General features: G+C 35.8%; 2 protein-coding genes across 2 annotated transcripts; both read right to left on the bottom strand.

Moving 5' to 3' along the window:
- Window positions 1-3,149: 3,149 nt before the first annotated feature.
- Window positions 3,150-7,677, bottom strand: LOC123536576 (uncharacterized). The gene is made up of 2 exons (XM_045319885.2): window positions 7,519-7,677; window positions 3,150-5,875 (listed from the first exon to the last, which is right to left on the bottom strand). Exon 2 carries the CDS (start codon window positions 5,475-5,477, stop codon window positions 4,521-4,523), a length of 957 nt encoding a protein of 318 aa, XP_045175820.1. The 5' UTR covers window positions 5,478-5,875; window positions 7,519-7,677; the 3' UTR covers window positions 3,150-4,520.
- Window positions 7,678-11,866: 4,189 nt separating this feature from the next.
- On the bottom strand, window positions 11,867-12,655 carry LOC123536005 (uncharacterized). The gene has a single exon (XM_045318774.2). The coding sequence runs from the start codon at window positions 12,653-12,655 to the stop codon at window positions 11,867-11,869; it is 789 nt and encodes a 262-aa protein (XP_045174709.2).
- Window positions 12,656-17,402: the final 4,747 nt, after the last annotated feature.

Here is a 17,402-nt window from a genome sequence, read left to right as displayed (position 1 = left end):
CACAGCAATAGAAGAAGCCAGAAATCGAGGGAAAGTCTTTCGAAATAGTCTTAGACCTCTCGACCAATGCGTCTGTGTTTTGCGCATGAAATATTTGTGCCATGCCAACTGATATTTAAATCCTGTTTTGCATGACAAAGTTATAGACCGAATAGGAAAAAACATATTGGCATTTGATCTCCAACTGTGACTTGAATCTTAACCTAGGGTTCTTAGTGCTGCGCATGACATGTCGTTTTATCATGGGGAACATCTACGCCCAGTAATATTGTAATCCCTTCTTTTTTACTGGATCCGCCCATGTATTAACGGGATAAAAATCGTGTGAAAACAAGGCAATTCACGTGCTGTTAATACATGACTTTTATTTTTGAAATGCTTTGTCAGGGATGTATATGTATTTCTGAGCAGATTAACATCTGGTATCTTCGTCTTGATTCTTCCATAATATTCTCTTTTTGTAGCATGCAATCTTTTGCTGTATCAGTTACCCAAACCAAACGCACTACCTCCAAAAATGTAAGTTCTCGCTCCACCCATTGTTTACACCCCTTTTAGAAGTCGGAGTCGATTCATTTTTTGATAACCGTGAATATATAAGAACTGTGTGTAACAAGGCAATGTCTATTTTTATGATTTTAGTTAGTTAAGTATCAGTCGGAATGTTTTTGTCTAATTTTGCGAAGCATTTGGATAAAACATTTGAAAGCTTGTCACTACGTTTCAACTCATCCGTACTCTAAATGTGTTCGTTCGAATGTAAAATTATTTCTTTTGAAATTGTGTTCCTGTTTACCAAATTTTTAAGTGATATGTAAAATATGGGTAATTTAATGTTTGTATAATAACGTCAGATAAAAAATTGGTTAATAACCTTCATTACATGCTTTTGGAAGTATTATTGATTTCTGGCCCCTAGTTATGGATATTTAAAAATATTTACCGTTTCCAAAAACAACAGAATGGTAATTAGTAAATGCACCGGAATCGTTAAGTTATCACATATGAAAATAATGCATTTAGTCGACGTGTAATGTTTTTTATGCAAGAATAGGGGTAATACACGTTTATTTTTGTGTATCTGCAGAAGCCCGCGTGATTGTTTGTGACCGAGACCTAAGGATGATAGATGTAGTTCTTGACCGAACGGGAAAAAAGTGAACATGTTACTTTTAACATGTTAGTTACTGTAACTGATAAACACGTCATAAAACTGTGTGCTTAATCCTTCATAAACAGTAATGCTGGATATGACTCAATAGCGACAACAATAAAATGTCAGACATCAAGTGTTTTGGACACGGTCGTATGTATGATTGACATTTAACTGCTTCAGTTTTAAAAATCGCGAACTACTAGTATGTAGTATGAAAACGATATAAAACAGTTTTTATCATGAATGTTTGTGTTTCAGTATAAATTTTATACTACCCGGTAACTAGATGATGAACTTTTATATTCATGTCAATGACAGACAAACATGGGAAACAATTACAGCAAAATTTGAATAGATTTAACAAAGGAATCAGTTGAGTTCCGATAGTAAACCTCAGTTTAACACGTAAATTTTTTATGTTTCAGCATTGACCATACTGAACCTATATGTAACCTACATGTTTAAAGGTGAGGAATGAAAAACGTGCTGTTTCAATGTTCAATTTACATGCACAAACACTATATGGAATAGTAGTTGAAGTGAAAAATATGTATGTGCTGTATATCAGCCTAGAGTGGCAATGAATTCATGCTAGCAACATCCAATTAAAATTAACAGATACTATTCTTATATTTCAACTGCTTATATGTTACAAATTATGTGAAATAAGATTAACACGACAATATCTTCCCTTCAAGGTTTACGTCTTCCAAATACGTATATCAACATTCTTAGTTTCAATACAGATGCTAAAATACAAATGTACATGTTCATACATAACAACTTCAGTGAACATGTTAAATCAAATCATGTCTGATATTACAGCCCAGTTTAATGTGTTGACCTATATTATGTTTAAGTATTGTATTTTATAAATTGAACTGCGGCTTTCTGTCAGTCCAAAATATGTGCACATCCTGGGATTTGAAGTTTGTTTTCAGCTATCAAATGGATTGCCGAGCTGAATTGTTAAAAAAAACTGCATTGAAAACTAAGACCCATCGGTAAATGTTGTCTAAGTAGTATTTGTTGTCTATGCAAACCCCAGTAAAGAGTGATTTTGTGGTGCAATTGGAAGCATTTTAAATGCATTTTGGACATTGATAACTCACTTTGAATGTGTTGTTTCCTCTTTTTTTCCTCTATTCTAACCTGAGGTGCATATGTTCCTGCATGGCATGCAACTGTCGAAAAGGTATTCAGTTGCTGACAACTGTATTCAGTCAAAACCAAAAGAATTGTGTATTGTGTCTAAGGTATCTGCCGTTATGGACGGAAGCGAGGCGAAATTAAAACTTTCCAATCTTAGCTTTAAGTAATACACTGTTGACATTTCTCAAAGAAGTCATCCAATTTATTAAATGATACATGATAGTATTTCCTTTAAAAAGAATCCCTTAAGGTGATACTGTTTTCACTGATTTTCATACCGATCATATATCAGCGAAAAGTAGACTTTTGGTGTAATAAAACTTCCTTAAAATGTTTACAGCTATATTCAATGTTCCATGAACACGCTTGCTTTGCATTATTAAAATGTAGGAATTCGTATATCGTAAGGGAATAAAAATGACACTTTTGTAATAAAAAAGTATGAAATAATTTGGGCAAAATGTTTGTCAGAAATTGATTACCCAACAAATAAACCGGTTATTTTGCTTTGTTATTTTATGTGCTTTAAAATATTTCCTTATTAACTAGAACAATGTCATAAGACTCCCCGCTCTTACACTTATATTTCGTAGCCTTTTGGAATCAGAGAATCCATGCTGATAATAAGAATTCCACATCACGTACGCCTGTGTTTGGGGCAATAGGGTTGTTGCATTATTTATCGTGAACACACCGAATCAGATATTTTCTTAGTTGTGTTCTATGATGAAAGACGAAGATTTGCAGATGTTATATACTTATGATGTAAGAATGTGCCACTGACTGATGTTAATGTAGCCCTTGTAGATGTGATGGGGTTCGGTAGTAACACAACAACTGCCATAGTTCATAGATTTATTTGACACTACCAGTATGATGCGTAAATTTGCCACAAAATATGTAACAGTAAAATGAGGAACATGTAAAGTTACGATTTAACACATGAAAGCAAAAGGTGGAATAATGGTGATAGTACGAAACCATACGTTTCCCGCTATGAATACAAGTTATTATAAACACTAGTACCAAACAACGGTTAGAATGTAGTATTACAAATAAACCACTTCTATCAATTATAACTACAAGATTGGTATAAAAAGAAATATACTAAAACACATATATGATATAACTGCAGTGTCAATCTGTAACAAAAGTACACAAGGTTGCCCGCAAAATGTCTATGTATAACTGACTTATAAACAGTTATAAAACAAAATAAAACTTTGGGGCATACCTTACAATTCAACACAGATATGAAGTATATGACATGATAACAGTATCAAATATATAGTATATAGAGAATATTACATGAGTATCTTTTAATATTGAATCTATTAAAAAAGTTGAATAACATGGTACAATACGAGGCTCGGCCGAGCATTTTATCAAATTTATTCAACGAGTTTAATAAATTCAGTGTGGAAAGTCATCAAATTTAATGTAATATTCTGTTTATCACATGTTAGCCTTTCCCGTTGAAACATCAAAAATTCTACTTTTGTTGTCTTATATACAAGTCAATTTGATCAACGTCTCCTATAAGTGACGTCGACGTCAAAGCTTTACTACATTAGTGTTTTATCATTTTTATTTAATGGCTTTATTACATTCCACAACGTCAAAACATGTGATAAATAAAAACAACCTATCTTCCAAGGGTTACGCATTTAACACATTTTTTTTCCTTTAAGACATTATTAAAGATCATTTTATTGAAAAGAGATATTTGAGCCTGGATTTAATATTTAGGAAAATGGAGACAACTCCGCGTAGTCTTACTTATCCCGTATTTTTTACCCCTATGGATTGAAAGGGCAAGATAGATTTGTGTAGAGAGTATTATTTGGTCTTAGACTTAGTCTTATTTTTTAAATGGTAAAACTCCTACTGGAGTTTACAAAACTTGTTTGATCTTAATCAGCATGCATTCGTTTTAATAAAGATATAATGCGTACATAGTTTTCTAAAACAATACCTCTAGAAAATTACAACTTGACTTTAATTGTTTGAAATCTGTTTAAGAGTGAACTGAGCATCTTCCCTAAAATTCAATCAAAGCACGCTTCCCACACAATTTCATGGAATATGAAGATAACACCGTGAACAAAATACACTGCCGCATTAACAGCAGATTGATACAAAACAGGAATTTATATAAGTTGCATTGTTATTATTTTGTAATTTCAAAGTTTCCTTTCATAATCACTTTCTGCTACCATAGGTCCGGTAAACCGACAACTGCCTGTTCTCTTAAAGGAGGTGGGCCACTTATGAACTCATCGTCAATTACTTTAGGAGGTCCAACAACAGCAACGTAGCCTAAGTAAGGTTGGCCGTAAAGTACCGGAATAACATCGAATGGCGGTGGCCCCGGCCCTGTGGCCGAGGAGGGGAAGAACGCGTTGTGTAAAATATTTACTAAAGATTCCCCACCGAAAGCTGCAAGAAACCCACCTCCTATTCCTCCAGCTATTGCTCCTATAAGTATACCCACAGGTCCTCCGCATGCTCCAACAGCTGCCCCTAACTCTGCACCTGCGTAACAACCAGCAGTCCCAAATCCCAAAGAAACAGCTGTTTTGACTGCCTCTAGGGTTGGGTTAGCTGCTTCGCAGATAACGTATATAGATATTCCTATCGTAATTAATATCAGCGCAATACCAGCCCGACCTAACCATTTGCTGAGGGCGTTTATCTTTGGGTTTGTCCTTCCAGATGCTTCAACAATGCCTTCCATAACCTTTTGTTGCTCCAATACTTCGAGACTTGCATAACAAGCAGGTTCCGTTCCAGTTGTTTTAAAAAGTTTGGCGGTATATTTCTGTACAAGTTTCGGGAAAGTCAATCCTTCATCCTTTAGCATTTTAGAAAATGCTGAAGCTGCTTTACTAACATTTTGCCTTGTTTGGTCCAAGTAAAGATTGCGAAGCTTACCACATTTCTCCGCTGCTATTTCCCAGATCTTAAGTGCGCGTGAAGGATTAGCAATAGCGTTAGTTATAGCTTCTTGTAGTATCTCCTGGGCCGCTTTCTTAGTCAGGTCAATATATTCTTTCCTCAGTTGGGCATTTCTGATTTCCGTATTAGAAAACTTTATAGCAATTCCTTGAAGCTCTCGCAAATTAGCATCTACAACTCTTTGATGTTTTTTAATATTTTCAGAGGACATCGTTATTTTGATTCATAAAAGACTAAAAATTAACATGTAAATTTGGTTAAGCAGTGCTCATATGCATTCATTTTATAAATTTGCTGCATCATCAACGTCCTGCCATAATGTTCCATACTTTACTCTTCGCAGTTTTGGCTTTCCATATTCGTTTTTTCGGACAACAACGCTAATGTCAGACGGTAGATTTATGCTTTCGTACGGACTTAATTTTTCAGGACACTCTGGATCAAATACGGATATTGTAACAGTTCCCTTGCTTGTAGGCACGTTCCTAGTTTTTCCAGGATAAACATGAATTAGATCGCTTCGCCCGCACGGATTAGGATGAGTGACAGTGACTTTTACTACAACATCAAGACCGTTGCTTACGTGAGTGTTATGTTGGTTGCCCATATCTGTTACATGAAACAAAATATATTTGTATTAAAAAAGATTAATTTCATCATGCAAGGCAAACATTGTTATGTTAAGCAAGATAGAATTTTGATAAGGTGTTCCTTTGCCAGTTTTCATGTGTATTGAAGAGATATACTTTTTTTCAAGGTCAAAATTTGTACCAAATGCTACTAATGATATTTCCCTTCAAGCACAAAATTGTAATACAGTGTGGATAAAATTGCTTATTCATACAGAACTCGCCTTTTAATGTAGTGCTACTCTTTTGTTCTGCGTAGAAATGGTCCTAAATAATGTGGACCTTTAACTAACGAATCTGTGTTGTTATAAATTGGTTCACTTAAGTGAGAGATGTTGCATATTTCATCACCTATCATGAACAGACAAAATAATAGCAGTCTATTAGTAGGATTTAGTAATGGATACATATAAATTACCATGTACAAACTTGAGAATGATATACTGTAGAATCTGGTAAATAAGCGCATATTCGAATATAAGCGCATAGCAAAAGTAAGCGCAATACGGCCTTACCGTTATTCCGTGGGATAATAAGCGTATGTCAGGCCCTTACCATAATTTTGTCTCGAAAGTAGGCGCATATCCGATTACTGGTAAACAAATAACAGATGCAGCACAAAGACGTAATTAACGGTATTATACCGTAATAATTGTTTATCATAAATACAGACGACAAGTGTTTTTACCTGTTGAATAGCCGATAGGTGTTAAAAGATTTTAACGTCTATTGTCTCATAAAACGATAATTGTTTACGATAATCATGCTTTTGGAATAGAAAATTGTTTCAGTAAATGAAGTTTGAATAACAGATAAGTTGTTTGTTTGCCATTCTTTTGTAAATCTGTGAAAAGAATATAGATAAAACGCTACAATCTTAGTGTTGAACAATTATTGAATGGTCCAAGAGATTGAACATTATATGCAAATTATGTATTCATTATGATTTCATTGTGTCTTAATAATGTATGCAATAAAAGGACCATGTTGATACTACATAATGTAACGTAGATTATTATATATGTTTTGTTTGTTTAGATGTTTCCTAACATTCTTTTTTTCTTCTGTAATTTATACGTTTGTTTATTGTATGCATACACTTTTACTTTTTTGAACTGTATATGTATAAATGTATTTGTATCAATTGTTAATATGCCATGTTCCTATTATATTTGTTAATGGCCAAAGGTATGTGTAATGCCGAATTTGCCGAATAAACCTTGAAACTTGAACCTTGACCATGTTTTACCTTCGTTTTCTCAACCAAGGTAAGCACTGTCAATAGTCTTAATATATCAAAAAATAGGCGCACACGGCTTGTCTATAAGCGCATATCAAATATAAGCGCATAGTTTTGGCTCAAGTATAAGCGCATATCAAAAACAGGCGCATAAAAGTGTCACTAAAATTATTATAAGCGTATACGCTTATTTACCAGATTTTACAGTACTGTGTCGATCCGGCGCGTTAATCATCATTGGTGTTCAAGTTAAAAATCCAAACCCGTTTAGATCCTTTTTTCAAAGCATCAAACTGCAAAGTGAAATGCCATTAATTTTGCTGTAAACATTATCGCCAGAAACATGCCATCATATTAAAGTAAGATCAATTCTGATAACTTACCAGAAGTCAAAATCAGAGCTCATTATTCCATATAGTTTGATCATGTCACTACTATTTTATTTCTGACACTTCTATAGTGCGTTTTATATAACCTGGCAGGGCGGAGTTAATCTCTGGCTTATGCAAATAATGGTAGTCTCAAAAAACGAGAAAAATAGGTAGAGCTACGATGGTTACAGTGTAAGGTATATTGTCAGTGAATAAGAAATTAGGTTGCCAAATATACTACATATCCTGCACAATAATGAAGTGGGCCGTCGCGATACCACGCCCAGCCAAGTCGATTAAAATAGACTATATCAATTTTTTGTTGAATCTGTTTACAATTTGCGCTGTATTTATTTAAACCAGTATCAGATTAAAGGACAAAGTTCGCTTAAGCCTTATATGGCCTATACAATTTGGAAAATTTCCAAATTGGTTATAATTACAACAAATATACATTGTTTGCTACCAGAATGTTTATCTACTATAATGAATTTAGTTTTTTGTAAACAATTTTATTATTTTGTTCAAAACATGCCACTGAATATTGCTGAAATCGCAGATTTTTTAGAAAATGAACATTTTTTTGCCATATTTAGGTCACATGGGCATGTTTTCAGTACTGAGCACAGTCGAGGACCACAAAATAATTTTGACCATAGGTCCAGCTTCTTTCACAGAATTTATGGTCATTTTTTAATTATGGTCGACAGCTGTGCTCATATGAAAATTTCAGAATTGTTTAAAAATTTGTAATAATGTTGGTGGATATAAAGGAGACACAACTGTTTGCTAAGCTTTAATCTATAGGAATGAATATTCTATGTACAACAAACATACAAGTAAGAGAGTGGTCAGTGGGCGGTGCTTATCAGTAGACCTGATAGCTGTGATTCGCCAGTGGACTAGCCTATAATGTAACATCTCCCTTCTTCTTAAAAAAATGAAACACATCAAACAGTTAATTAGCTCCAGCAACTGTCAGTTCGAAGCAATAAAAGTCTCATGAAAGCTCAGCCTTCTGCTAGAGATTGATTAATGTATTCCAGGTAGACTATCAAGTTACAGTTCTGTTCCATTGAGTGTTTATCACTTCACGGCTCATTTACAATCAAAGATCTCTGTCTGTTTCGCAGCTGTAAGATCATCACTCTAATGATATAGCTCTAAGTAATCAACTATATTTCACTTACTTATCTTGAGCATCATTCATTATATCACCAATATATACATATACACATACATTGCGAGCTATTTCATCACCTTATAACTGTAAATATTAATTATCATATTGATCAAAAAGACAACCTTTGAGGTGGTTTAATACTACGATCTGATCTTGTTCATTAAGTGGCTGGACTGGCCTGGGGCGGATCAGTTACTGTTGTTTGTGGGGATTGTGTTTTTTGCGGAGATTGCTGTGTAGATTGTTCCAGCGAGGGTGGGGTAGAATATTGAGCTTGAGGCATGTTAGACTCAATATGTTTGGAACTCTCTGTAGAATTATTTGTGTTGTTTGTAAAGGGAAAGGTGCTGTGCTTAGTTCATGATCTGTGAATGGCTGTTCGTTTGACTTCCAAAGATGCTGCCTATTTCTTCTGTAGCTGCCACCATTTTCAGTTGTGACAATATATGACCTATCATGTACTTTTTTCTCAACTATAGCAGGTAGCCATTGTTTTCCTTGTTGGAGCCTTACACCTTCTCCAATTTCTAATGGTTTGAGCTTGTTTGTGGACATATCATAGTAACCCTTTGAGATTTGTTTTGATCTCTGTAGGTTGCCTTTGATCATTGTTGGTCAGGCATATTGGGATTTAGTTTCTCAGAAATTACAGGAAGTGTTGACCTGAGCTGTCTGCTCATTAATAACTGAGCTGGCGATTTACCACATGCCAGTGGGTAATTGCGGTACTCTAAAACTGAAAGATATGGGTCCTTTCCAGCTTGTTTTGCTTTTGTAAAGAGTGCCTTGATTGTTTTCACAGTGATTTCTGCTAATCCATTTCCTGACTGGTGACCTGGGGAGGAAGTGACATGAGAAAATCGTATGCGTGTGAAAACTCTTTGAACTCTGAACTATCGTAACAAGGCCCATTATCTGAGTATAACACTTCCGGAATACCATGGCGGCTAAAATAATTTTTGAGTTTATCAATCACAGATTTTGACCTTGTACTAGAAAGCTGACTGACCTCGAAATACCTACTGTATGCATCGACTAGCAGTATGTAATCGTTGTTGTTCCAGTAAAATAAATCTGTAGAGCAAACTTGCCATGGCCTGTCGGGAATTTCTGTGGGTTGCAGAGGTTCTTTAGTGTTTGAACACCTGTGTTGTATACATATTGGGCAGCTTAGTACTTTTGCTGTTATGTTTTTGTACATACTAGGCCAGAAAAGTATTTCTTTGGCACGCTGTGTACATTTGTCTACACCTAAGTGTGAGTCATGAATTTTTTCAAGCATCATTGGCCTTAATTGTTTTGGAATCAAGATTTTTGATCTTTTCAAGATGATGCCATCAATCACAGATTGTTCGTCTCTTTAATTCCAAAACTCTAATACCTGACTGGGGCAATTGGCTCTGTCATTTGGCCAACCATCTAAAATGACCTTGGACAGATGTTGCATTTGTGAATCTGATTGAGTTGCTGACCTGATTAATTGCATTTTACTGTCACTCACAGGTAAGTTGGACATGACTGTGTGTACATGATACTCTAAGTCATCTGCAATTTCTGGATATTTATCAGGTAAAAATTTGCGAGATAAAGTATCTGCCAGGGGGATGTTTTTCCCGGCACGAATACCAGATCTATATCATATTGCTGCAGCTGTAACAGCATGCGCTGTAGGCGAGGAGGTGCAGAGTGCAAGTCTTTCTTCCAGATAGCAAGGAGTGGCTTGTGGTCTGTTTGGCATGTGATACGTCTACCGTATGTATATTGGTGAAAGCGCTTACAGCCAAATAGTATAGCATATAGCTCTTTTGTGATCTGCGCATAATTGACCTCTGTGGGTGTTAATGCTTTTGATGCAAATGAAATTGGTTTGTCATTTTGCATGAGAACTGCAGCAAGGCCATATTTGGAAGCGTCGACTTGCAGGGTAACCTTTTGTTTTGGGTCAAAGTATGCGAGGATAGGACCTGGGCTTTGCGTAATGAGCTGTTTGACCTTTTGAAATGCATCTTCATGGGGTGTATCCCATCTGAATTCAACATCTTTAGACAAAAGTTGTCTTAAATGGGTAGTTATTTCTGATAGGTTAGGTGCAAATCTTTACAGATATGTTACCATCCAAAATACTGTTTGAAGTTCTGACTTTGTTGTGGGTGAAGGCATCTGTTCAATAGCTTTAACTTTGGATGGGTCCATTTTTAAACCTTTAGATGTGAGAAGGTGACCGGAAAAGGGTATTTCACTTTTCCCTATCTCTGTCTTATCTGGGTTTAGTTTGATGCCCTTTTCTCGACATCTTTGCATGAACATGTGGAGAGTTGTGTTGTGTTCAGTGTGGTCTTTACCACAATATCGTCAACAATTGTCGTTACACCTGGCAGATTTTCAAGGCACTGATCCATTTTTGATTGAAACAAATCATTTGCACATGAAACTCCAAAGGGTAACCGTAGAAAACGATATCTTTAAAAATGGCGTGTTAAAGCATGTAAGGTGTGAAGACTCCTCTGTAAGTTTTATGGACCAGTAACCACTACGAGCGTCAAATTTTGAAAACACTGTAGCATGTGACAATTCAGGAAGTATGTCATCAAGAGTCTTGTTTGGGTAGTGTGGTCTCTTAATGGCATTGTTCAGGTCTTTCGGGTCTAAGCAGATTCTTAGAGATCCATTAGATTTTTCAACAGTGACAAGACTGTTGACCCATGCAGTTGGCTCTATGACCTTAGCGATTATCTCCTGGGATTCCATATGGTCGAGCTCTGTCTTGAGCTTTTCCTTAATTGCTATGGGCACTTTTCGTGGAGGATGTATAACTGGAGTTGCATCCTCGCGTAAATGTATTTGATATTCACCAGGTAGTTGCCCTATACCTTGAAATATATCAAGGTATTGACCTAGTACAGACTCTTTTGTTGGATGTGAGTCTGAGCCCACAGCTAGGACCAACTTCATGACATTAAGTTTTAAACATGTTTGTAAACCTATTATGGGTTGTGACCTGGTATCTGCTATATAGAACTCCTCATAAAATGTTTGCCCATTGTATTTTAATGGCAATTTGATGATACCATCTACCTTTAACGGCTTTCCGTCATAGCCTGTTTAACGCTTCTGATTAGGCGTTAGTGGGCCTGCAATCTTAAGAGATGCATAAACAGACCTTGGAAGGCAGTTTACCTATGCACCGCTATCAATTTTCATGGAAATTTGTGTTGAACCAATTGTGATTGTGGCAAATGCTTGATTTGCGAAATGATCATGCTCAACTGTATTGACATAGAATTCATCATCATGGGAAGGGGTGTCAAGGGAGGAATATTCAAGATCAGATGTAGTATCAAAATGTGTTACCTCATTGATTTTGTTGTTGTCAAGCTTTCTCCTTCTGCATACTTTGGCAAAATGATTGGGTTTTGTACAATAATCACAAAATTTCCCTTTAGCGGGACACATGTCATTATATCCATGCTTTGAATTCCCACAATTATCACAGAAATTGCTAGTCCTATGTGTATCATATTGTCCACCTTGTTGTTTCCCTTGAAATGGTCTCTGTTGGCGATCTTGGGGGTTTCTGGAATAAGTCTGTTGCATTGTACTCCGTGTTTTCTTCTGCGCTGCCCTGTACATTGGGTTTCGTCTGACTGCATTCACTGACTGTGATTGACAATTAATGTCCTTGACCTGAGTTTGACTCAACTCATAAGTCCGTGCTATATCCATGCACTTTTCAAGTGTCAGTCCCGATCCTTCGCTTATGAGTTTTTCTCGTATCTTGTGCGAGCGTATTTCAAACACTATGTGATCTCTGATCACTTCGTCAATGATTGTGTCTGGATAGCCACAGTCCTTAATAAGGATTTTCAGTTCTGTTACAAATTGTTCAAAGACTTCTCCTTCTTGCTGAATTCGCGATTTAAATTTGTATAAGCTGTATATGTGGTTTGACTTTGGTGCACAGTCCATCATAATATGTTTGCAATAACTTCTTTGCTTCTGCGTCAATGTTCCATGTTGAGAATATCTGCTGTCCTTTTTCCCCTACCCACAGCATTAGATAATTGCATTTTGATTCCTCGGTTTTCTTTTCTAGGGGTCCACCAAACATAAATTCGGCATGCTCTTTAAAACGCTTAAATGCATTTGGCAAATCATTTGATTCCCAATCCATCCTGGGATTGCTTTGTGTTTCCATCTTAACAATGGGTTTTCTTTTTTTATACAAAACAATAGTCCGCAGAATATTTAATTGTTTAATCCGTCAGTAATAATTAGCACAGAATTGAGTCACTTTACTTCTGACACCATGTAATAATGTTGGTGGATATAAAGGAGACACAACTGTTTTCTAAGCTTTAATCTATAGGAATGAATATTCTATGTACAATAAACATACAAGTAAGAGAGTGGTCAGTGGGCGGTGCTTATCAGTAGACCTGATAGCTGTGATTCGCCAGTGGACTAGCCTATAATGTAACAAAGAACTGAACATTTCCCATGCCCTTAATGTTAAAAGTATTTTCATTCATGTTATAAATTTTCTTTGATAATGAGTGAATTGTAAAAAAATTCATGCAGTTTGATAAAACAATATTTATTGATGAAAGAAAACTTGTTCTTCACTCTATTTTTAGACTTTCAGTTTTTAGGCCATTTTTGGGCAAAAGTGAACCTTCTCCTTTCATTTCTTTTGATACATTATATTGTTTTCAGTGAAGCATAACAAGTAGACGAAGAGACTTTTATCTCAGCTACACATCCGCACTGCGTGTTGATTTACCCGTGAACAGCTATATATCATTGATCTGTACTTGTGTGACTATGAACATGAGTAATTATTTCTTGACTGAAGAGGCTCTTATCTCAGCTACACATCCGCACTGCGTGTTGATCAACCCATTTTTTTTTTATAATATTTGAATTACGATTTTTATTTAGTAATTTTTTTTTCAATCTACACAATTTTGTAACGTTTACTTTTCGGCACAAGATAAGCTAGTTTCGGTATGTCAGGCTTATAAATTAAATTTTTCATACCTTTTGTAATTTATTTCGAAAGAGAAATCTAAAATGTTTCGTTTGTATCAGCTGTAAGATTTGCATTGAAATTTTGTAACATGATAATTGTAAAGTACTCTTTGTCATAAACATATGTCAAACATTTCGTTGTTAATTATGGAACGCCGATACTGCATTGCATTGTGATGTATAAATGTATATATTGGCAAGTATAGTACCGTACATTTGATATTTATTGTAATTTGAAATTATTGTGTGCCAGTCTATAGCATATACATACAATGTCCGTTTTGTTGAATGAAAATTGATATCATTTTCATGCTAGCTTTAAGTTGCATTGCATTTCGTTAATGTAGAACTAAATAAGTTAGAAATGGAAAAGGAGAATTTAATGTTAGCCAGGATTCCTAGAATTTAGAAACAAAGGAGGAAACAGAAAGTAGGAAATTGGAAACAGAGTATAAGTTTAAGAGAGACTTAGAAACGATGAGTAAGAAAAACGTAAAGGTTAAGATGTCTCCCTTTGATCAGAAAATTGATTCCATGGATGCGCACTTGAATATGTACGAAACGTACGCTGTTCCGCAGGAATGGGACAAAGAGGTTTGATCACTAAACTTACCGTTCCTTCTGAAAGTTACAGCAAGAGAGGTTTTTGATAGACTTTCGTTAGAAGACCGGAAGGACTATAATAAACTTAAAGCCACTTTGTTACGCCAGTTCTAATTCACTGACGATGGCTATAAGAAAAAGTTTAGAACTGAAAGGCCCCGTGATAATGAGACATTTGTGATGTTTTTAGCTAGAATAAGTAGGTATTTAGACGGTTGGCTTAGGTTGATAGGTTGGTTCATAGATTATTGTCATTAAGGCAGTTAACTACAACACCTATCACCCTATGTGTTACGGTTTAGTAGAGAAGTTTTACGGTAGTTTGAAGCAAATGTTGAAGGGTATGTGTAGTGAAAGACCTAGAGATTGGGATAGATACTTGAATGCTATGTTGTTTGCTTACCGTGAAGTTCCGCTAGAAAGTTTGGGATTTTTTTCCTTTAAGTTACTTTACCACAGAACATTCCGTGGACCGATAACTGTTCTAAGAGAGTTTATGGCTGGAAAGACGGAGAATGATGAGGTGAAAACCACTTACCAGTATGTTATGGATTTGCAAGAAAAGTTGGAGGATACGAGTGAGATAGCTCAGCAACAGCTAGCGAAAGGTTGTGCTAGATACAAGAAGTTTTACAATAGGAAGGCTAGAGATAGGAGGTTTAAGGCAGGTAGTAAGGTACTTGTCTTGTTACCTACAAAACATAATAAGTTGTTGTTACATTGGAAATGTTCTTACGAAGTAGTAGAGGTAGTTAATAGACTAGATTACAGGATAGATGTAGACGGAAAGTTGAAAACTTTTCACGCAAACATGCTGAAACAGTACTGTGAAAGGAAGGATGATAGTAAGTCTATACAAGATAAGGGTATATTAAGTAAGGTTGGGGCAGCTATTGTAGAGGAGGAACAGAGAGGTTATGATAGATAAGATCCAAATGAAAGTAGTGAAGCGTTGTAGAGTAGAGTAGAAAAGGATATAGTTTATGGCCTATAAAGAATGAAACAGAAACGTACAAAGATTTAGAGATAAATCCAGAGTTACCGGTAGAATGTAAGCAGGAAATAGTAGATTTGTTAGAAAATTTCTCAGATGTACTGACAGATATTCCTGGTAATACCAACTTAGTTGAACATGACATTCAGTTGTCAACTGCAGATCCGATAAGAGTAAAGTAAAATGTTTGAGTTTGGAGTAATCGAACCATCAAATGCTCTTTTTTCCTCCCCAATTGTCCTCATTAGGAAAAACGATATCAGTATTAGGTTCTGTATTGATTTTCGCCAGGTCAACAAACTGACGATTTTCAATGCTGAACCTATGCAAAACATGGAGGAGATGTTTTCAAAACTATCTAAGTATAGATATTTTTCTAAACTAGACTTGAGCAAATGTTACTTGCAGGTTCCTTTGTCTGAAAAGGCAAAACCCATGACTGCTTTTGAAACCCCGAAAGGTTTGTTTCAATCCCGTAAGATGCCATTTTGATTAGTTAACCACACCCGTTAACCGGTTCCGAGCAAAACAGTTCGTGGCGGACTGTCTGTCCACCGATATTTTTGCCGGTATCTGCATTTGGGTAAGTATTCTCCATCCAAGAATTGGGTGATGCAAAATATGTAAAAAGATTTTTATTTTTGTAAAAAGTAGCATGAACGTAGAACCTGCCGTGTGATTCCCGTTTAAAAGTAACCTATATTTTGTGAGTTATGACGAGTTAAAAGTGTGATTTTGTTTATTAACGTCAACCTTTAAAAAATGTTTGCCCTGTATATTGTCCAATTTTTAAGGGACAAAACGCAATATTCAACGAGTTATAGACATTCAAACATGACATGGTCGAAAAAAGTGTGGCGGCATTGCACAGCTCAAAATTATTTGTGTGGTGGGCAAGAACAGTCCTGTGTCTTTTTTATTTTACTTTAATAAATGGTCTAAATGGTACGTGTTTTAGAAATGGACGCAATGAAAGCAATAACTTAATCAATAAGGAGATCAATAAGTTTCTTTGTTGAATAACTTTTGTTTGTTTGTTTTGGGTTTAACGCCGTTTTTCAACAGTATTTCAGTCATATAACGGCGGGCAGTTAACCTAACCAGTGTTCCTGGAATCTGTACCAGTACAAACCTGTTCTCCGCAAGTAACTGCCAACTTCCCCACATGAATTATCAGAGGTGGAGGACTAATGATTTCAGACACAATGTCGTTTATCAAATAGTCACGGAGAACATACGCCCCGCCCGAGGATCGAACTCGCGACCCCGCGATCCGTAGACCAACGCTCTTACCTACTGAGCTAAGCGGGCGGGCTTTGTTGAATAACTAGTAGGAACTCTATAACATAGCATATTGATCCAATAAGTGAATAAAATTGGGAAAATTTGGTAGCTGATTGGATATTAAGACTTGTTAAATTACAAGACTCCTTATATAGATAACCAGTCCATATTTCGAAGAAAGGTCACTAGCTTAGATCAACAGGGAAAGCTATACATCATAAGGTCGTGAGTGTGAGTTTGAGTACCTGGAAGAAATTTATGTTCTCTGTAACTATTTGAAAAAACAGAATGTTCTAAAATCGGACTCATGGGGAGAGGTGGCAGTATTGTTTTGTGCCGAACAGGGTAGTACCGATATAAAACACAGTATCACCATACGTTAGGTTCGTCGTTGAATAACTGAAATACTGTCAAGAAATGACGCTACTTTCGGAACCAACAAATAAACGGACAAGTGTTCCGTATTCACCAAAACTTGAAAATCTATGTCTGATGTCTGTTATAAACTATTTATGGAATGGTTGCATTCAGGCCTCGGAAAAATAGTAATGATTATCAACTAACAAGCCCGAGTTATTAAGTAAATGTATGATATTGATCGGCATGGCAATTTCATGAAAATCCAAAAATATGTTATTTTTACAAAATACATGTGCTGGTTAAATAGTGCCCTATGAACGGGCGATGTGTATTTAATATTCATTATACGCGTATTTTTCATCACTATATGCATAAGAATTGCATCATATCATCTCTGCTGTATTTTCTGAACATTGCTGAGCTAGTACCACTTCTTTTTTGTCA

This window comes from Mercenaria mercenaria, chromosome 17, assembly GCF_021730395.1.
Source record: "Mercenaria mercenaria strain notata chromosome 17, MADL_Memer_1, whole genome shotgun sequence".
Classification (NCBI taxonomy): Eukaryota; Metazoa; Mollusca; class Bivalvia; order Venerida; family Veneridae; genus Mercenaria; species Mercenaria mercenaria.
This window is presented reverse-complemented; position numbering and strand designations above follow the sequence as displayed.